This window comes from Mandrillus leucophaeus, unplaced genomic scaffold (assembly GCF_000951045.1).
Source record: "Mandrillus leucophaeus isolate KB7577 unplaced genomic scaffold, Mleu.le_1.0 Scaffold35, whole genome shotgun sequence".
NCBI lineage: Eukaryota > Metazoa > Chordata > Mammalia > Primates > Cercopithecidae > Mandrillus > Mandrillus leucophaeus.
Window position 1 is genome coordinate 5566279 of NW_012103698.1, and position 22076 is coordinate 5588354.

General features: G+C 35.3%; 1 protein-coding gene across 1 annotated transcript in view; it reads right to left on the bottom strand.

The window, feature by feature from the left end:
- Positions 1–2304: 2304 nt before the first annotated feature.
- FAM98B (family with sequence similarity 98, member B) overlaps positions 2305–22076 on the bottom strand; it is a 28158-nt gene continuing 8386 nt past the window's right edge. Inside the window, exons 2-7 of the mRNA XM_011989327.1 lie at positions 20450–20595; positions 19188–19322; positions 13869–14047; positions 10667–10747; positions 9947–10063; positions 2305–2637 (exon numbers count right to left, since the gene is read on the bottom strand). Coding sequence (XP_011844717.1) covers positions 2374–2637; positions 9947–10063; positions 10667–10747; positions 13869–14047; positions 19188–19322; positions 20450–20595 — 922 coding nt within the window. The 3' untranslated portion in view covers positions 2305–2373. The remainder of the gene's footprint in view (positions 2638–9946; positions 10064–10666; positions 10748–13868; positions 14048–19187; positions 19323–20449; positions 20596–22076) is intronic.

Genomic DNA, 22076 nt, shown 5'->3' on the forward strand with positions numbered 1-22076 from the left:
TGTTTGTTTGAGACAGAGTCTCGCTCTGTCACCGAGGCTGGAGTGCAGTGGTGTGATCTCAGCTCACTGCAAGCTCCACCTCCTGGGTTCATGCCATTCTCCTGCCTCAGCCTCCCAAGTAGCTGGGACTACAGGCGCCCGCCACCACGCCCAGCTAATTTTTTATATTTTAGTGGAGATGGGGTTTCATCGTGTTAGCCAGGATGGTCTCGATCTCCTGACCTCGTGATCCACCCGCCTTGGCCTCCCAAAGTGCTGGGAATACAGGCGTTAGCCACCGTACCTGGCCTAGAATATATTATTTTTAAACGATCTGAGAGAGTATTTTTGAAACTTAAAGGCTTAATTTTTTCTCACTTAAATTCGTTTAGCAAATTCTGTAACAAATGTAGTACCCACTTCACTAAGAAGTTTCTTTAGGAAAACATTTTTTTATATATATAACGACATACCTTACATTCATACCATTTATACAACAACAACTCTGGACTTTCCATTGCCATTGATTTGGTAATTGATTATCCAATAAAAGATTATATTCCTAAGCACATTTCATTTCAAAAATCTATGAAGTATATACAACATGGGACCTTAATGAGGTCAGAGATTGATATAAAAACTGTAATTCCAGGTATCACCGCAAAGAGAGAGAAGGATTCTCAATGAACTACTTCTTTTAAGAAACTTAGGCCGGGCGCGGTGGCTCAAGCCTGTAATCCCAGCACTTTGGGAGGCCGAGACGGGCGGATCACGAGGTCAGGAGATCGAGACCATCCTGGCTAACACGGTGAAACCCCGTCTTTACTAAAAAATACAAAAAAGTAGCCGGGCAAGGTGGCGGGCGCCTGTAGTCCCAGCTACTCGGGAGGCTGAGGCAGGAGAATGGCGTGAACCCGGGAGGCGGAGCTTGCAGTGAGCTGAGATCCGGCCACTGCACTCCAGCCTGGGCCACAGAGCGAGACTCTGTCTCAAAAAAAAAAAAAAAAAAAAAGAAACTTAAGCTTACTGACTTTCAGTGATGATAATGCCATGTTATTATAAGGAAAACACAGTTGATGTAATTCCTTTACTATGCTTTATAATCCTTTCAAAAATACACTACGGAAGAGTTTAAGTATCCAAACTTCTGTAGAAAGCAGCAGCTTTATATGCCATGAGCAGAGGAAAGATAGCAATAAGAAGGGTGTCATCTGCTCACCACAGACAAGGGGAAGCCAATAGCTTCCTGCTGCTGCCTTTCAGGAAGGAAAGTAAAACAGCAACTGCCTCAACCAAAATGACCAGCTAATTATACACTTCCATTGATCCTCTAAATCAAAACCAAGTTTAGGATTTATGTCACAAATGAAAGATAAAAAGTGCAATATCCTCAATGTGAGACAAGGTTCTAAGTATGCAACATTCTTTTAAAGATGGCAATGATGTCCTAATTACCAAATCCAAAAAACAGCCTTTCCTGGTTATTATTCTCACTGGTCTCTCTACCAAACATGGTATGTTGGTGGGCATATGGAGATGCCAGAACTGATCATAAGACTACCCTCAAATAATGAGACCATAAATTATAAACTCAGAAGAGATGGCCAATGTTGCTTACAGAAATAGAACTCTTGATCCAGCAAGACTAAATTATAACCCAGTGAAAAATGTTAGGTAATATATTTAAAGAGAGAACACTTTCAGAAGATAGGATTGAGCCACAGTGGAAGCACAGAGGCAAACACTGGTGATGCCTAATTTAGCGCTAATTAGAAAAATGACTTTAAAAACAACCATCCTTCTGAAAAGGTATTTTATCTCAAGTTACACTGAGAGAGAAGCGATGCTTTAAAATTATCCAAATCCCTAATTTCTGATTTTTTGCTCTTTTGTAATAAAGTTTGCCATGGAGTGCTCTACCTAAATGAACAAGACATGCCAGTAAAGCTGACATACACATACTAAATTAGTTTGTTGTTATTGCTGTTGTAAAGTAAAAAATTCAGTTTCCTTAAGACTACTGTCAGAGAAATTGATGTATACTCCAAATCAGGAAACAGAAGCTCAAAGAGGTTCAGTAGCTTGCCCGGGTCATTTCTGTAAGTAAATGATAGAGCTAGGATGGGAACCCAGATTGGTCTGACTCTAAAGCATGAACTCTTCTTTCCTTTACACCAAGGATGTAAGAAATCTGTTAGTACTTGAAACAATTACTTTTTAGAAAGCTGGAAAATAATTCTTGCTAAAGCTTTGACAAAAACAATTCGTAATTCCTCTAATTCAGATAATACTTTGATTTATGAATACACAAATTCAAGTGAATACACATACATACACAAAAATAACATAACTAAGCCTAGACTGAACCCCCCTGCCACTCTTTCTTCTAAATATTTACCAGGACATGAAAGAAAAATAGGTTAAAATTTGTAAAAACATTAAGTAGGATATTATCAGTTCATTTTCCACTGTGCTGAAAGAAACACCAACCTTATTGATGGCACATGCGGTCTTCTCCCGGCTGGTGCCACTACTTGTCCTAATGATCTTGGATAGATCTTCACGAGCAGCAAGTAGATGTGCCATTGTAACTGTTGTCTTGGGTGACAAAGCATAACGTTTAGGCTGATAAATTCTTGCTATATCATCTGTTTTTACCTAAATGACAAAAGGTAAGGAAAAAAGGAAGAAAAATACATTTTAATGAAAGAGCAAAAACAATCATAACCCTTAGAAAGAAAGAAAAAGAGATAAAGAATAAGCAAGGAATTAGAAAAGAGCAAAAACACCCACATATCTGATAATTTAGGAATAATTTAGAACAAATAAAATAGACCAACAAGTGTTAAAAATATGTAACTACCAGCAACAACTAAAAAATAACAAAAAAATTCTATTCATATTAACAAAAAAAATAACTAAAAAATAGTTTTACCAAAACCACATACAGGACCTTCAAAAGGGAACATCAGTAAATCTTGCAAACAAAAGGCAAACTTGTACAAATGGTAAGAAACACCAAGTTTCTGTATTGGGACATTAAGTATTATTGTCAGTTTTCCTCAGAATTAACTTATAATCCTACAGAAATAGTTTTTGAGAGAATGAAAACAAAAAAAGAATCTAAAGTTAAATCCAAAAACTCAATATGTAAGAATAACTAAAAGCATTTTGAAAAATAATCCTACCAAATATTAATATGCTATAATACAAAATTATCATCTTAACAGTTAACATTTAATGAGCACTTATTAAACGTGCCAGAATGCTGTTCACTTAGTAAGGCATTATTTCTTTAATCCTCAAAATATCCTTTTAGAGTGGCTGGTTTTTATTATGCCCTTTTGCAGATAGGAAAAAAAAATGAGGCACAGAAAGCTTAAGTTAGTTCTCCAAAATATAGAGAGAATCCTAGCTCTGCCCACTTACTAACAAAGGCCCACCTGACCCGCAAGCACAGGTCTAGTATAGATAACAGTTTGCTATCCTACCTCCATCTAATTAACTAGAACTTGGGAGGAAAAAAAAAAGGTGGATGAAATAGTATATTGAGACTCAGAGCCTCATAAATCTATGAATGCAATAAATGATAAAGGAGACATCACAGATCAACGAGAAAATGAAAGGATTATCTCTTAAATGGTGCTGGAATGACCTGGTGGCTATCTGTAATAACAATAATATGGCACACCATATAACAAAGGGAATTCCAAAGAGAATAAAACGTTAACTGAGGTTTAATTTTAAATTTAGAAACAATTACATTACAAAAATTAAAATTTCTATACTTCAAAAGACATAAAACAACATCTACTGACAACTGGGGAAAATATTTTCAACAAATAATTCAACCAGCAAACATCCTTTATATATAAAAAGCTCAAACAAAAGGAAAACAGAATTGTACAGGAAAAAAAAATGGCAAGACATATAAATAAAAGTTTTAAAAAAAGGAAATTCAAATGACTAATAAGCTTATGAAAAAAGTTCAACTTTGTCAATAATAAGAACAGACAAAACAAGTTAGTCTTTTTAACCACCAAGTTAGCAATAAAGAGGCTAAAGTGAGACAACATTTCATTTACCTTACTGACAGGATTTTAAATTCATATAAACTTAACTGGAAAACAATTTGGCCATGGGAAGCGAGAGCATTAAGAGACATAACCTTTGACACAGTAAATTTCCTTTAGGAATCCACCATAAAATTTTACTTTGAAATTTATATATAAAAAATTATACATAGAAACATGCCTGGTATTGTTAATATAGAAAAAAAATGTATAAAATAAGAGAATTAAGTAAATTACTGAATCACTGTGATAAAACATAATGCAGCCATAAGAAGGACACTGAAAGAAATTTAGTACTGTTATATGCTACGACATGGATGAACCTTGGAAACATTATGCTACATCAAAGAAACCAGAAGCAGAAGCCACATATTGTATGATTCTGTTTATATGAAATGTTCAAAGGCAAATCAACAGAAACATAAAGTATAGTATAGTAATAGTTGCCAGGGCATGGAGGTAGGGAGTATTGGGAATGACTGCTGAGAGGTAGCTATGTCATTTTGGGATGATGGAAGTGTTATGGAATTACATATAGGGTTATAGAACACAGTGAACAGACTAAAAACCACTGAACTGTATACTTTGGTATATTTTGGCCAGGCACAGTGGCTCACTCCTGTAATCTCAGCATTTTGGGAGGCTGAAGTGGGAGGATCACTTGAGGTCAGGAGTATGAGACCAGCCTGGGCAACACGGCAAAACCCCGTCTCTATTAAAAAAAAAAAAAAAAAAAATTTTAATTAGCCAGGTGTGGTGGCACATGTCTGTAGTCCCAGCTGCTTGAGAGGCTGCAGTGGGAGGATCGCTTGACCCTCCAGTGAGCTGCAGTGAGCTATGATGATGGCACTGCACTGCAGCCTGGGCAACAAGACTATACCTCAAAAATAAAAATAAAATGGTAAATTTTATGTTAATTATATTGCAAAAAAATTAAAAATTAATTTCAAAAAGGGTACTAAAATAGAGTTTTTAGAGATATTGGAAAATGGTTACAATATATTTAGTGAAAAAGCATGCTATAAAATTACAATCACAGTATTATCTCGATACTAGCTAAACAGTAAAGAAACTACATAATCTTTCGAATAAATGACTATAATCTTTTTGAAGGGCAACTGTGGAGTATGCATCAACAGCCTTAAAATCATTTCCTTTAATCAAGGTATTTCACTTTTAGGAATACATCATGGACATGAACAAAAATTTAGCTGTCAAAGATTTTATTACAGGGTCAAAGAGGCAAAATCAGAGAAAACCTCAGTATCTATCAATACAGTATATATATGCATATAATAAAATATTGTGCAAAGATTTAAACTGCTGTAGAACAAAGTTGATAACGGTCACTCAACAATATCGGACACATTTTCCTATCATTAAAATAGGGAGAAAATGATAAAGATATAATAAATTTAACAAGTTTAACAAGAAAACTTAGTATACAAAGACATATAATCATATAATCAATTGAAAAAGACCAAATGAAAGGTCAAAACTGATCCATACATAGCCTAAGGAAAATATATTTTTAAAAACCTTCCCAAATAAGAAAAAAACAAAAACACAACCTCCTTGTCCTAAAACATGAAGAAGAAAGACCAAGATGAGACAATAAAATATCAAGATAGTTCCTAAAGGAATATTTGCTCAAAGTTCCCACTGAAGTCCAGTTAAGGGGTCAAACATGCCCATGAATCTATGTCACTGAATGTTGAAAGAATACGTCAAAACTCATTTGTTTTGGATTTCTCTGTAATCTTAATGCCAACATTGAAAATATCAAAGCACAGTAGGACAATTTTAATGCCACTACCATTCACAATTTGCCAAATATTCCTAAATTCCTTTTTCCTCAATAAAATTCTGTTAGGTTAAACTGGAGACCCAACATATATACAACCTCTATTAAGTTTCCAGAGCTCAGTAATGCTGGTGCTTCCCACACATCTGAACTCTATTCCATTTCTTGAGGTCAGCAATCATGTCATCTACTTCGTTGGTAACTTATAGCTCTTAACAGCATCTGAGCTTCTTGCACAAAGCAGTTACTCCAATGAAATACACAGACATCCCTTGGAGTTTATCCTGGCGCACATGCAGAAGTGAATCAGGCTTTAACCACCCAAGAAGCTGATTAGATATTACAGACACAAATCTTCTATACCTAATCATAGGCAGTATTGAGATGTTCATCCTGAACCAGGTACATAGTACATGACATATACAAAGTGGTGACTGTTTATTAAAGAAAATGCATGAATGATGATCTTTAATACCTCTTCTAATCACTCTTCACTTTTCTGTATCTGTCAGGTGTTTGGAAAGAGACTCTATGTAAAACACATGAGAGAGGATTTCTAGGTAAATGAGTCATACTGAAGACACTAAATTATAAAAGGTACATATATCCTAAATTATAAAAGGTACAGATAAAAAGGGAACCAACATTTCAAAACACTCAAAGTCTATTTGTAAAACAGTCCATGCCTCCAACCCCTGGTGACATGCTGCTACTCCTTTCCTGGACAAATTAAAATACAGTATATAGGGGAAAAAAAAAAAAGTGAGGTTTCTCTTCCTGAAAAAATGAGCAACTACAAAGACCACACGTTGGCATTAAGAATTGCCACAGCACATCGGCCAGCTCCAAAGTCTGACGTTAATGATCCCTAATAATGACTGTAGTTCCCAACAGGCTTTATCGTGCTTTACTCTTTTCTTTTTAAGAGACTGTGACTCGCTATGTTGATCAGGCTGGTTTTGAACTCCTGGCCTCAAGTAATCCTCCCAGCTCAACCTCCCAAAGTGTTGAGATTATACGTGTGAGCACAGCACCTGCCCTCCCACCCCAACTGCCTTTATTATTAGAGACAGAGTCTTGCTCTGTCGCCCAAGCTGTAGTGCAGTGGCATGATTATAGCTCACCGCAGCCTCAAACTCCTGGGCTCAAGTGATCCTCCCGCCCCAGCCTCCTGAGTAGCTGGGACTATAGGCACACACTACCATGGACAGCCGGTGCTTTACTCTTAAATATGGACAACCAAAAACCACTATGCAGCTGAAGAAGCCACCAACATGAGAGAGACCAAGAAAAACAACTAAATAAACAAAAAATTATGCTGGAGGAAACAGATAATTGAAAGTAGAAAAAAAAAATTACAAAAGCAAAGTTTCTTTACTCAAGATGATAGTATACCAAAAAATATTTTTAAAAAATCAAGAAACAAAAAGAATTTAAGGAAATTTTTAAAATAATTGCAGAAACAAAAATTCAACACAAACTATAAAATAAAGTTAAAAACATTTCTGAGAGTGAATCAAAAAAGGGAAAGAGAGGGAAAATGAGAGGAAAAAATAAAACAACTTAAGTGGGTCTATCTAGAATGTTTAATATCTGACTAAAGCATTTCAGAAAGAGAATAAAGAAAACAAAAGGGAAAAATAAATAAAGGAAAATATAAAAGCTGAAAGAGTCTACATATTGAAAGGTTCATCTAGTAAGGCACGATGAATGAAAAAAAAAACTCAGACCAACATATGTTTTGCAATTTCAGAACTCCAAGGATAAATAGTCCAAAAGCTTACAGAGAAAAATAATAGGTCACACAAAAACACAGAATGGAGTCAGTTTTCTTAACAGCAGCATTAAATAGTTGAAAACGATGATGCAATGCCTTCAATATTCTTAGAGAAATATATTTTCAACCTAGAATTTTATATTCAAATGTGAAAGCAGACTAAACATTTTCAAAATGCAAGAGATTGAGAAAAATCACCTCCTATGCACTCCTTGTTTGGAAATTACTTGTGGATTTCCTACAACAGAACAAGGGGATAAACAAAGAGTGGCCATGGGATCTAGAAGGTAGTAGAGCAGCCAAGGATAGCCATGCAAACAGCCCAAATTGCAATAAGTGGATGCAAGTTTCTCAGAGAAAAAGTATACAGAAAATGGAGAACTCGGCTGTGCGCAGTGGCTCACGCCTGTAATCCCAGCACTTTGGGAGGCCGAGGCGAGCGGATCACGAGGTCAGGAGATAAGACCATCCTGGCTAACATGGTGAAACTCCATCTCTGCTAAAACAAAATACAAAAAAATCAGCTGGGCGTGGTGGCAGGCGCCTGTGATCCCAGCTACTCGGGAGGCTGAGGCAGGAGAATGGTGTGAATCCGGGAGGCGGAGCTTGCAGTGAGCCGAGACCGCGCCACTGCACTCCAGCCTGGGCGACAGAGCAAGACTCCGTCTCAAGAAAAAAAAAAAACAAAATGGAGAACTCATTAGAAGACCTAATTTTTCAAACTACAGTTTAAAAAAAAAAAAAAAAAAAGCATTTTATCATATTGCAGAAATACAATGCAAGAAAAAATAAAATTCATTTAGAAGCCCCTTTGTAAGTTGATTAGTCCTCCAAAGATGTCCACATCCTAATTCCTGAAACCTGTGAATGTTACCTTGCAGATGCAGGTGTGATTAAGTTAAACATCTTGAGATGGAGAGGTTATTTTGTATTAGCTGTGTGGGCCTAATATAATCACAAGGGTCCTCATAAGGGAGAGACAGGAGTGTCAGGGACAGGAGAAGGCAATGTGACAATGGAAGCAGAGAGAGAGAGAAAGGCTGGAAGATTTTATTAGGCTACTGGCTCTGAAGAGAGGAGATGAAGCCAAGAGCTAAACTACGCAGGTGGCATTTAGGAGCTAGGAAATGCAAGGAAACAGATTCTCCCCTAAAGCATCTAGGATGAATGCAACCCTGCCAATACCTTCACTTCAGGACTGCTAATCTCCAAATTTTAAGAGAATAAATCTGTATTACTTAAGCTACTAAATTTGTGGTAAACTTTCACAGCAGCCACAGGAAACTAATACATCACATGGAAAGAGACATCATGTGAAAGACAAGGTAACAGAAGCACCATACTCATGAGAAGCTAATGCCTGATGATCTGAGGTGGAACAGTTTCATGACAAAACCCTCCCCCTGCCCCCCGACCCTCCGTGGAAAAACTGTTTTCCACGAAACCAGTCCCTGGTGCCAAAAAGTTTGGGAATTGCTGGCATAAGTGACCCCAACTGGTCTAACATGGGGCAGAAGAACTGCCCAGTTAATCCAAAAAATGTAAAAATAATAATACCTGAAATTCCACTTGCAGTCAAGGTAATCGGCACCAGATTTACTCTCCCACCTGAAACAACTAAAAAACTGGATAACCCACGTGATGTGAACCAATGATGGTCAGACAATGGACATCAAGGAACACAGGACAATGATCCCTAAGTGAGGAGAAGGCCTGTAATTGTCTCAGCTTACTGCCTGGAGAGTTTCCAGGTGATGATGCAGGGTGGGGAGAACGGGGGTGAGGAGTGATCCCAGACTAAGCATGGGTACAGATTAGAGGCATAAAATGGGAGTGATGGGACACAGCTCTTTAGAAAGCCATCTTAAGAGATTCAAATTTGGAAATGCCCTCACCTCCCAAACCCCTCCTCAACTGAAACACATTCTATATTCATCCAGCCTTAGGATACTTTTAAGACCTGTTGGCATCAGCACTACCTGCAACTATTCTTATATCCTGCTTTCTTGTTACATTGCTCACCATATCGATCTCGTTATCTCATATGATGCCCCTTCTTTTATGCATATCCTGGCATAAATCACAGTATCTATGAGTTTAAAATAAATGTCAAAACTGTGGGGAAAAAATAAGTTACATGCAACAGAGATTTATACAAGACCAGGATCATCTTGTAAGACCAGTAGTTGGCCTGGACATGTAGTTGAGATAGCGATGAAGTGCAAATATGGCATGGTTACATAACAGACAAGCAAGGCAGAAGAGCTGTTATAGGCTACCACCTACAGGACACATATGGGAAAACAGCCTTACCTTTGCTCTATCAGACCATCCAAAGGACTGTACAGTCACATCTAATCGTTTCATTAACATTCGCCGGCGGCACTCATATTCACAGGAAAGAGCATCATTTATTCTTTCAAGTTGTTCCTTAAAAATTTGGAGACAAAAATAATAAACTTTAGATTCTTTCATTCTGCAAAGAAAAGAAATCTGAAAACAGTGCTAAGTACTTCCTACTGAGTCAAAAGATATTGTACTTACTCACCATTTTCTGTTCCCATGAGACTTTACAGTAAATTATTTAAATACTAAAGCATAACCGAAAGAACATTTATGATATCCAGAAGACATTAAACATACAAATTAAATTCCACCTGTTGGCAGAGTAAACCTTATCTGTAATCAAATATGTTAATTTAAGTAAAACATTTACCTGCTAAGCACTCTGGACCAATACGAAAAGAAAATACCAATAACTCATCTTGCTGGCTTTGAGCCTCTGTTCTTTTCAGATCACAGCTGTGCTAGCACATTGAGCATTATAAATATTCTCAACCAGGTATTTTAAAAAATTAATTAGTAATTTAACTAAAGAAATGTTAGGAAATATTACTCCAGAAGATCAATCAATTTTAACTCTACAAAATAATATACACATACTATATGTTGCAAAATAGATGTTCATTTATAAAATTAAGTCATATTTACTAATTTAATTACATAAAATTAATAACAAAAAGGGGGATTTACCGCCTGTTCTGAAGTTAAATCAATTTTCAGCAGTGGTTTTCCCACATGATTTTTCTGGACCTTTGAGAGAATATCTTTCACCTAAAAGTAAATATGAAAGATTGTGAAAAATGTATATTCCTAATTTAAAACAATCTTATGCTTGTTTAAAGTATTGCTCTGAACACTACAGAATAGTAAAGTGACATAATTAAAATATACCATCACACACCAGAATACCACTACAAAACAGAGTATCTTTTTCAAAAAAGCACATTATATTTATTCAAGCTATAGAACACATTCTTTCCCAGCATAAGAATGAACATACCCAGACAGTTAAAGAAGTACCTAGGTTCTACTATGAGAATCTGTGTCTTAGTGAAATAACTTCAGAGTTCCTACTTAAGATAGCACTTTCCTACTTCCTAGTACATTTTCAAAAGGTATACTAAAACCTTTCACCAGCACATTGATTTTTCTCAAATAAATGCTATGTATACATTCCAGTTGTAAGTATTCTCATTCATTGTTCAGCAAGACAACATAAGGGAACAAGCCATCTATCTCAATTACGGTCATCATGTACATATTTTCATTACTTGTGCAAAGCCCCTAATTTAAATTACTTGAAACATTTTTATTTTGATAAACAAGATATTAGGCATTTACTTTTCCTTTAGCAATATCAGGGTCATTCAGTAATTTATCCTCCTAACCAAAGGATTAATTTACCTTCCTGACTGGAGAATCCATCATTAGCTAAAGAAAATATTTACAAAACCAAATGAAATATTTACAATTTTTTTCTAATCAAGGGTAGTTCAGATTTTGAGGAGCATGAAGCTTATTTAATGTTGGGGGCAATCTTTAAGGAAAGAATTCAAAATTAGCTTGGAGGCTGGAGTTGCAATGTGGAGTAACTGTAAATGGGCACAGTGGAGATTTCTTCTGAGGGTGATGGAAAAGCCCTAAATTAAAGAGTTTGGTGATGGTTGTTCAACTCTGTAAATATACGAAAATGCACTGAACTATATATATATATATACTCAAAATGGGCAAATTTTATGGCATGATTACATTTCAAAAATGGTGTTTTAAAAAATTAGCTTAGAAAGAACCTACGCAAATAAGAGACTCCAAAACTTCAGCTTCAGTAGCTTCACAGCAAATCTACATCTACAATGATACAATTTCTGTACTGATACATTTTTTACATATTTTAAAGAAATTATTATTTTCTTAAAACGGACCATTTCTGTAGATTCTCCAACTATTGTAAATATCTCCAATTTTAGGTTTTCTCATACATTATAAAAAGTATGAGTTGTAACTCCTCATTCCAGAGGAATCCTCAGTGTATACTTGTAGTTTGTCATGTGTAATCATATTCAGCTCCATTCCTAGGATTCCAGCATTACGTAATAGTTTTAATAAATCTGAAAAATCACTTGTTATAGAGTAAGTTAAGGGCACAGGCTGTGAAGGTTGACTACCTGGGTTTAAACCTCAGGTCTACCACTATTTAGAAATTCGCTTGTTTAACTTATTAAATCTTTCAGTACCTCAGTTTCCTCGCATGGTTGTCTAGGTAATACTACACAGGGGTGATGTATTACCCATAACCTTGGGTGATGTGAGAATTGAGTTATTACATATAAACATTTACTCACATGGGTGATGTTAGTATTAAGTGAGTTATTACATGTAAACATTTAGAAAAGTGAATGCTATATATTTGCTGTTATTATACCACCACTATGTATTTGTTGTAATTATACCACTATAATTACACATTTGAACAACTTTAAGTTAGAAAATAATACTTTCCTTCCCCAGTGATAACAAAGTGTCTTCTGGACAAATCACATGTAGAAGCAAGAAAACATGAAAACTTTTACTTTTGGTTAAAAACTGAATAGAGTAGGAAGACCTTTTAAGGAAGTATTTAGCCAAGATGGTCATAGTAACAACTACCTTATAATTAGTATGCCAGTATTTGAACCTAGGCATTACAGACTGCTTCCAAGTAGGGAAAGGAGGTAATTGAGAATGTTGTTAATACTAAATAAAACCCATAAAAAGGAATAGCCACTTTGAGAAACACTAGAAAATTATGATGAGCTCAGAAATCTGTCTAATTTGAAATAGTCTCAGAAAATTTAGTAAATCCCAGATCAGTCTTCATCCAGAGGAAAACAGAAAAAAATTCTGAAGAGTAACTTGTTAACTCTCTAAGAATGTTTTTGAGCTGAGATTCACAGACTTAGTCTCTGGTTTGCAAGTTCTACCAAAAAAAATTTTTTTAGTATTCTGTTTTTATCTTAATGACACTATAATTCTCTTACATTCATTAAGACAAACCTTATTTTTCAGTTCATAAATTATCAATGCAAAAGAGATCTTTACTGAACAAGGATTTAGTTTAAGGCACTGTGTCTAAAAATGGAGTTATGTACTTATTCTTGAAGGTTAGGCAAGAATTTTATTTTCCTTTAAAATGAATCCTGTATTATTCCCCTAGAGGACTGCATATTTAACAAACGAAACCCAGGAACTAGGCCAGAATTTGGTCTGTGAGAGTAGCATCCTCTCTAATATACGGCTTGACTGCGAACAAGAGTTGTTCACTAACTGGAAAAGAAAAAAAATGCCAAAGTACATAAGGTACATAGTTTGTAGTTGTTTTTAACTATCCCCATCAGGGTCCTAATTAATACATTCTTCCATTCATTATATAATGCATTTACTCTTACTAAACATTTATCCACCAAAAACTGTGCATGCTCACTGCTAAAGAAACCACACTGCAATTCTATTAACCTCCATTTTTTTAAAAGTTTACTCTCCTTTGACTTTGTAGGATAACTCTACTTCTTTCTTCCTTTTCTCTTTCTCTTCTCTCTCTCTCTTTCTTCCTTTCTTTCTTTCTTATACTACATTACAACCCTGGTTAGGAAAGTGATCCTTAACTTTGCTAAGTGATTTCTATCATGTTAAACTCTGGCAAAGATGAAGCATTAAGATTTGATTCCTGAATATTAGCTACTGACAAATTAGGTCACAGGCCTGTTAGGTCTGAATCCAAAACTGGGTTAACATGAAGATAAACTCTTGAAATAAAATGTATGCCGCATAATTATAGGGAATAGTTTCATTTTTAATATAGCACTTACATGTTAGCATTCAGTTGAATTTCGGGGAAAATAAAACAAGATAATACCTTTGATTCCACTTGGCTTAGCATATGCGGAATGTCAGAAGTTGTTGACTTGGGTATACCAAGTGTATCAAACATAGCTTGAACTTCCTGATAAATGTCACTATTTTTATCTAATTGAGAATTTTTATGTTTCTTGTTCTGTAGTATCTGTGAAGCTTGAAGTTCTGTACTTAAAAATACTAGAATAAAGAGAAAATAAATAATGTTAATACATGCATAAGAATCTCTTAAAATATTTCACTGAAATTATTCACTTAAAACAAGTATCAATTAATACCAATAATGCCAACTTACAAAGATCCAAAGAATACCAATAGCTGTAGAACACTGTAAACTTATAAATGAAATGATTCCCTAGTCCATAGCGTTACTTTCTTTTTTTTTAATGAAATGAGAAAAAACAACTAAAGCTATATAAAATAGACACCCTATTAAAATGCATTTACACTGTACTTTAAATGGTTGATTCATTTCACACTGGAGGAGCCCTAGTAGCTCCTACTGGAGTTAAGCAGGCAAAGATCCAGGCCCCACAAAACAGCAGCTTAACTTTCATCTACTTTACCTATAGAGGTTTAACCTAAGACTTAGTTTGAAACAGATGAATGGGTACAGAAAAAAGGGCACTAGAAGCGAAAAACTAAAATGAATTTATTTAATACTACCAGGAAAAAGAGAAATGGTTTATTTTATTCTCTTTGATTTCACACTAGCTGGTTTCAGTTCCATTTTAATTAACATATTAAATGATCTAGATTGCTATTTCAATAAGTACATGTTTACCAAGGACCTGTTCTGAGCCAGGAACGGTGTGAACAATGGGGATGCCAAGTCAAGGAAGATATGATGCCTACCCTCAAAGAGTATAAAATCCAGTAGTTGAGACCCACCACCAAATCAACAATTTAAAAACAGGTAAGAATGTGTAAGACTCTGGTAAATTATTCTGTCTCATATGTACAGAGCACACAGGTCAGGGGAGAACATATAGCTCTAACTTTAACTGATCTATAAGCACATAGAGCAATTTGAGTCAGGATAGAACACCCCAAACTGTTTACAAGTCCCTTTACTTTCACCATTTCATCTAATCCTTTCAACAGCCATATTTAAGAAAATTACTCAAAAATCTTAAATGGTTATAGTCTTGTTTTAAAGAGACTCTTCACCACAGTAGGTAAGACTTTGTTTTTGGCTGGGCATGGTGGCTCACACCTATAATCCCAGCACTCAGACCACCTGAGATTAGGAGTTCAAAATGAGCCTGGCCAACATGGTAAAATCCCGACTCTACTAAAAGTACAAAAATTAGCCAAGCGCGGTGGCACACGCCTGCAGGCCCAGCTACTACAGAGGGTGAGGCAGGAGAATTGCTTGAACCCAGAGGCGAAGGCTGCACTGAGCCAAGATCTTGCTATTGCACTCCAGCCTGGGTGACAGAGCAGATTCCATCTAAAAATAAATAAATAAATAAAAATTCTTTGTTTTTATTTGTTTCGTTAAAATTAGACATAAACACCACAATTTAATATAGCAGTTTTAACTTCAGCTGAACAGAAAATACACCTGAAAAACAATTTAAAAGTACAGGTGACAGGGTCCCATTCTCTGAGATTCTGAACAGTAGATCCAGAAGCAGGAGTTGGGCATCTGTGTGTGGTTTGTTTTAGACCCAGTGTGATTGTCAAGGACAGGCAAGATTGATAGTCACTGGTTTAAAGACTTTTCCATGCAGTCAAATATCCAAATATTAAGATCAATTATTAAACTTTAAGACCAATATTAAATTTTCTTTATGAGGACTATACTAAGGTCCTTTTGACTTAAAAACTTCATTAAGACCAGGTGTGGCGGCTCAGGCCTGTAATCCCAGTATTTGGGGAGGCTAAGGTGGGAGGACAGCTTGGGCGCAGGAGTTTAAGACCCACCTGGGCAACACAGACCCCATCTTTACAAAAGATTTTTTAAAAATTAGGTAGGCATGGTGGTGTATGCCTGTAGTTCCAGCCATGCAGGCTGAGGGAAGAGGATTGCTTAAGCTCCAGAGTTTGCAGGGGACCAGTGAGCTACAATCACACCATTGCACTCCAGCCTGGGCGACACAGTGAGACCCCATCTTATAATAAAAACTTGATTAAAACAGATTATCAGTTTCTCAAAAATTTATATTTTAGACAGAACCTTGGCTGAAGTCTATTGTTGCTATATGGAAACATGCGTTCCCTATGTAAGAGTACAGATAAGAGTCTAGCATTTACGATGCTAATCCATGCAGATAGTAAGCAGTGTAGGGAAAAGTAAGCCTTCTTCCTTTTGCTGAACCTTAGATTCCCCCTCCCCAGAGGCAATCACCATTAATTTCTTGGGTACCCTTTTAGGCATGTGTGTGTATAGGTATTCAAGATACATAGTAGCCATCTACGTGCTTTTCTTTTATATAAACAAGAACATGCTATACATGTTCTCTGTGTGTGTGTGTGTGTGTGTGTGTATATATATATATATATTTTTTTTTTTTTGAGATGGAGTCTCCCGCTGTTGCCCAGGCTCGAGTGCAGTGGCGCGATCTCGGCTCACTGCAAGCTCCGCCTCCCGGCGATCTCCGCTCACTGCAAGCTCCGCCTCCCGGGTTCACGCCATTCTCCTGTCTCAGCCTCCCGAGTAGCTGGGACTACAGGCGCCCGCCACCGCGCCCGGCTAATTTTTTTTTTTTGTATTTTTAGTAGAGATGGGGTTTCACCGTGCTAGCCAGGATGGTCTCGATCTCCTGACCTCGTGATCTGCCCGCCTCGGCCTCCCAAAGTGCTGGGATTACAGGCGTGAGCCACTGCGCTCGGCCATGTTCTGTATATTTATTTTGTGTTTACCAACATATCTTAGAGATCATTCCATATCAGCACATTTGATTTATCTGCATTCTTCCTATTACCTATCTAGTGACATCACTGCATTAATGTACCATTTCTATTTATCTATATTTATGGACACTCAGGTTTCTGGTCTTTTTGCTACTACAGTGTCACAATGAACATGGTTTTCTTTTATCTTTGTACACTTGGGGAAATAGATATATATTCATAGACAAAGAATTGCCAAGTCAAAAGAATTGCCAAGTCCAAAGGCCTAGTGATTTTTAATGTGACACTGAAAATGTGTCCTCCTAAGAGGCTGTACAAGCTATTCTCCCACCACAGTCTAAAGTCTGTAGTAAACGAAAAGGCTTACTCCCCCAAACTTCTATTATGATTTTTTGAGTGAAAAATGGTATCCTGTCATAAGTGATATTGTGCATCTTGTCATGCTTAGAAGCAGTTAAAAAAATTTTTCTGTAGAATGCATGTTCATGTCTTATGTATTTTACATATTTTCTCAGTGAATTTTTATCTTTTTTGTCTTGATTTATAAAAGCTCTTTACATGGTACAGAATTTGGCCCTTTTTATTTTATACATGTTGCAAACACTTTCAAAAAGAACACAAAGAAGCTTATTATATCAATATGATTAAAACAGTTGAACTGAAGAAAGAATAGATGCTGGTAAGACTGTGAACTGGTATAACCTTTCTGGAGCAAAATATGGCAATGTACATCTAGACCAGAGACTATTTTAAATGTTCATAATCTTTGTCAAAGTAAGCAAAAATATAAACAAGGAAATCATTTCAAAATAGAAAAAAATCCAAATACCTCCAAATTTGAAATCTATTACACATAACGTTATGTCAATAGCAGAGCCAATTTATTTTTTCAAAAAAAAGTGATAGGGAAATAAAGAGATAAACAATATATCAAATGAAGAGGAGGAGAAAAAGCTGTAACAGGATCTTTATCTTATTTAAAAAATGAGTGAGTGAGAGTGTGAGTGTGTGTGTGTATGTACACAGAAGACAAAGACACAATATTCTCTCTAAGGAGTGAAATTATAAATGCTTTTATGTTTTATGTATTTTCTAAGATTTCTATAAGCATGTAATTTTTGAACATATAAAATTTACCATTTTAATCATTTTTAAGTATACAGTTCTATGACATCACCATCCATCTTCAAAACTTTTTCATCTTCCCCACTGAAACTCTGTACCCATTAAACACTAACTCCTCATCACCGCCCTCCTGAGCATGTTATTTTTATAATCAGAAAAAATGATATACTTCTCTTAAATCTCTTCTTTATTCCTACTTGTACCAGAAACCTGTATCACTACAATTGCTAAGCTTCTTAGCAGCTAAGGAAAAAAGGGAACCATGATGGATTACATAATTCTCATTGACTGATATTAAGGATATGTAAGTTCCTCTAGTCGGTGCTTCTTAGGTTCCTTTCTGTTCCAAAATACGTAAGAGTTACTGTGATCTCCCATTAACAGTGGTTCATTAAATCAGTGACTCGCACCAAATGGGAGGAAGATGGAGAACGGTGTATTGGGATGGAGAGAGAGGGCATATAATTTTTATCCCCACTCAACACATACAAGGTAATTTCAATGCCAATACTTTTAACACCACTAAACACACACACACACACACACACACATATTTCATCTCCAATGAAACAAACTTTATTAAAACACTAGCACCTAGGAGGAATATGCCACATGTAATCTTTTTATAAATGGTATAATCTGAAAGAGAAATCTTCAATAATAAAAGGTATTAGATTAGTCATTGTTTGTAGAACTTTAAAAACATTATAAAATTAACCTAAAGTAAAAAAATGATGAAAGAACCCAATACAAACATGGACCTACTATTTATGGCAATTGTTTGAATACAGTGTGATCTATATTCCAAATCCCTCCCTGATGAAACTGGTCACATGTAAGTGTCCTAAAGGCACAAATTTTATCTTTAAAAAAAAAAAAAAAAAAGCAAACAAACAACCCTCATATATTTCTAGTATCCAGAGCAGTTCCTGGTACAAGAGTAAGTGATCAACAATTTTTTTTTTAACAAATTATCATCCAGTGCCTAGTTTCAGAGAGCTTTAAAATTAAATAGGACCTTGGAGATCATCAACTTTAGCCACATAGTCAGGAATAATAATAACAGACAGAATGAGATAAAGAAAAAATTACTAAAGTACTATATAAATCACAAACACAGGACATTCTATGTTGGCCAAATAAATCACAAGTGTTAGAAGGTATACTGGTAAAATTCATACTATATTATATAAACATTTCTGAGATAGCTTTGTATTTTAAGTAAAATATTAAAACCTTAATATACAAAATGTCTAATGCTTCATTAATAAATCTTGACTTGAAAATAATAAGAACCATAGCAAACACATGCATTTAAATGTTCAACATAACTTACATAGAAGTTTCAAACAGTCCTCCTTCTTTTTTAAACGATCTTTAATATCTCCTGATATGAGTACAGAATATGGACATGCCATTTCTTTTAAAAAGCCACTTATCTCAAGCTGGAAGCTCTCTAGATCATCTCTTCCTTTAAAAAAGAAAAATCATAAAACATTTACTGAGCATTTACCATATAATCCAATACTATAAAATCTAGTCGTTTATTTCCATTTTACATTCAATTCTAAATTTTCACATTAAATCCTTAAATGTGTGATCACGAAGCTTATGTTAACAACTGAAATAGTAAAAGCATTATTATGGCTATAATTATTAATTCACTTCAGAGCAAATGATCCATTTCTACTGTATTTCTATATATTCAGAAAAATAAATGCAACCATTTAACCCTCAGTGCCTATCTTTATTTCATAATGTAATTACGTAGGCGGTCATATTATATGTTTAGAATTCAACTTATTTTACTTTGCGTCAAGTGAGCTGTTAGATCTGGCAAGGAAAAAACAACTGAAAAGTAAGGATAAGTTGAGTGCGGTAGCCCGTATCTGCAGTTTCAACTACTCAGGAGGGTGGGGTGAGAGAACTGCTTGAGCCCAGGAGTTCAAGTCCAGTCTGGGCAACATAACAAGACCCTATCTCTTAAGAAAAAAAGGGATACCTTTCAAAGAAAAAGCTACTTTTGTGAATGCACAATTTTTAATTGTTCTTTTTATTATACTATTAATATCTGAAATTCTACCAAAGACCCACAGGACTCCAGTTACTAAGATGGTGATGAACTAAAGAAGCTTTATGAGCTAGTACAGACGTTTTTAATAGAGGCATTCCTATGTGAATCCATATCCTGAGCTACAAGCTTCGGAACACAAATTAGGAATTACATATATATATAATATTTTAAGCCTTAATTCAACATGAGCACCATTCAAAAATTAAACTTTTAAATAATCAAATTCAGACCCTACTTTTTCTAAAAAACTATACTAAGGTTTAGACAGCAGATATCAGAGCTGTCAGGAAGAGAAAAAATAGCAGATAAACAGTAATTGCTTATAGTTTTATAGCAAATTTAGGTATCAATTTTGGATTAATATAAAATTTAATCCAAACATGTTTACTACCACATACTGAAATTCTTTGGAATACGTGATTTTTCTTTGTACAGTGGGCACATTATTGATAAAACTATAAACCATAAGTTATCAGTTTATCTTACTATTAAACAGAAAAGTAAATAAAACATAATGGCAATACCAGCAGACGTGATACTTTCTTCCAAGTTGCATAATGATTTTATTTGAGAGCCTAACCAAATACAGAGCTCTGAAAATTCAGGTGAAGATAATCCACCCTCTGCTGCCTTCGTAAGGGCTTGCTCTTCTAACAATGGTCCTTTATACCTAGAAAGGAAGAAATACCAGTTAAAAACTAAATAAGCCAAACAAACAAAAAAACTTTCAATACTCTGTGTCAAGGTCTGCTGCTTGTTTTTGTAAATAAAATGTTATTGGAACACAGCAATTAAATGTATTAATCCACAAATTAGCTATGGCTGTTTCCACACTACAATGGAAGAGCTAAGTAGTTGTAACTGAAAATGATCACTACATGGCCTTTTAAAGAAATGGTTTGCTGATTCCTGCTCTATATAATTAACATTTAGCTTTTTTCCTACGTTTTAACATTCCACAGTAAAATTATCTACCAATTTTAAGATAAATTCCACAGATATCACAAAGTCAAATACAGCATAAAGTCTAATAACCTTACATTAATTACAATAAAAGTGTGGTGAAAAAAAGCACAGATACAAATTACAAATTTAAAAAAGCTAAAGTTGAAAAGAACCTATTAGATCATTTTAATCTAAACCTTTTATTTTATATTATTTTATTTATTTACTTATTTGTTTATTTTTCAGACAGGGTCTCACTCTGTCACCCTGGTGGGAGTGACACAATCTGAGCTCACTGCAACCTCCGCCTCCTGGGTTCAAGCAATTCTCATGCCTCAGCCACCAGAGTAGCTAGGATTATGGGCACCCGCCACCACACACAGCTAATGTTTGTATTTTTAGTAGAAAGGAGGTTTAGCCGTGTTGGCCAGGCTCTCCTGAGCTCAAGCAATCCACCCACCTCAGTCTCCCAAAGTGCTGGGATTACAGGTGTGAGCCACCGTGACTGGCCTCATTTATTTATAATTTTACACTTTTAAACATTTCTGCAAGTTGTATTTCACAAGAATCTTAAATTTTCAAAACACTTTATATACTATCTCAACTAAATTAGATGATCAGTTTTCTACTTTTATGGTTCTTTTTGTAACTGAACTTTTGTTAACATTATAAACTCACAGATAATATATTTGATGTGTTTTAATCCATTACAGTTATTATTCTTTTGATACTCAAATTTTTCTATGTCTGATTTGTAGTAGCCCATTCACGCAGGTCAATGGAGCCCTTTGTCTTGTCCCCTGTACTCTCTGAATACTTTCCTTGCTTTCTACAACATCATCTTCCTGCCTTAGACTTGGAATCAGGCATTTCTCCAAGGAGCCCGGATTCTTTTAATGGTATTTAGAGTACATAATCTGGTACCAAAGGTTGAGCACTGTTTCTATGCCTTTTTCAGAGAAACTATATTAGGAGTTCATATTGCTATTTCCAACTGGCATTTAGAATTGTAGGGGTTTTACTTATTTTGTTTTACATTTTTATCTTCTCTTACAATAAGTCTTGTTTTAATTAACATTTACAAATTCCTAATATATATTAAAATAGTTATAAATTACATATGGCTTCAGAATAGGAAATCTAGCTTACTACCAACAATAAAATTACAGTTTAATTTTTTTATATGTATTCCTGTACATTTTACAA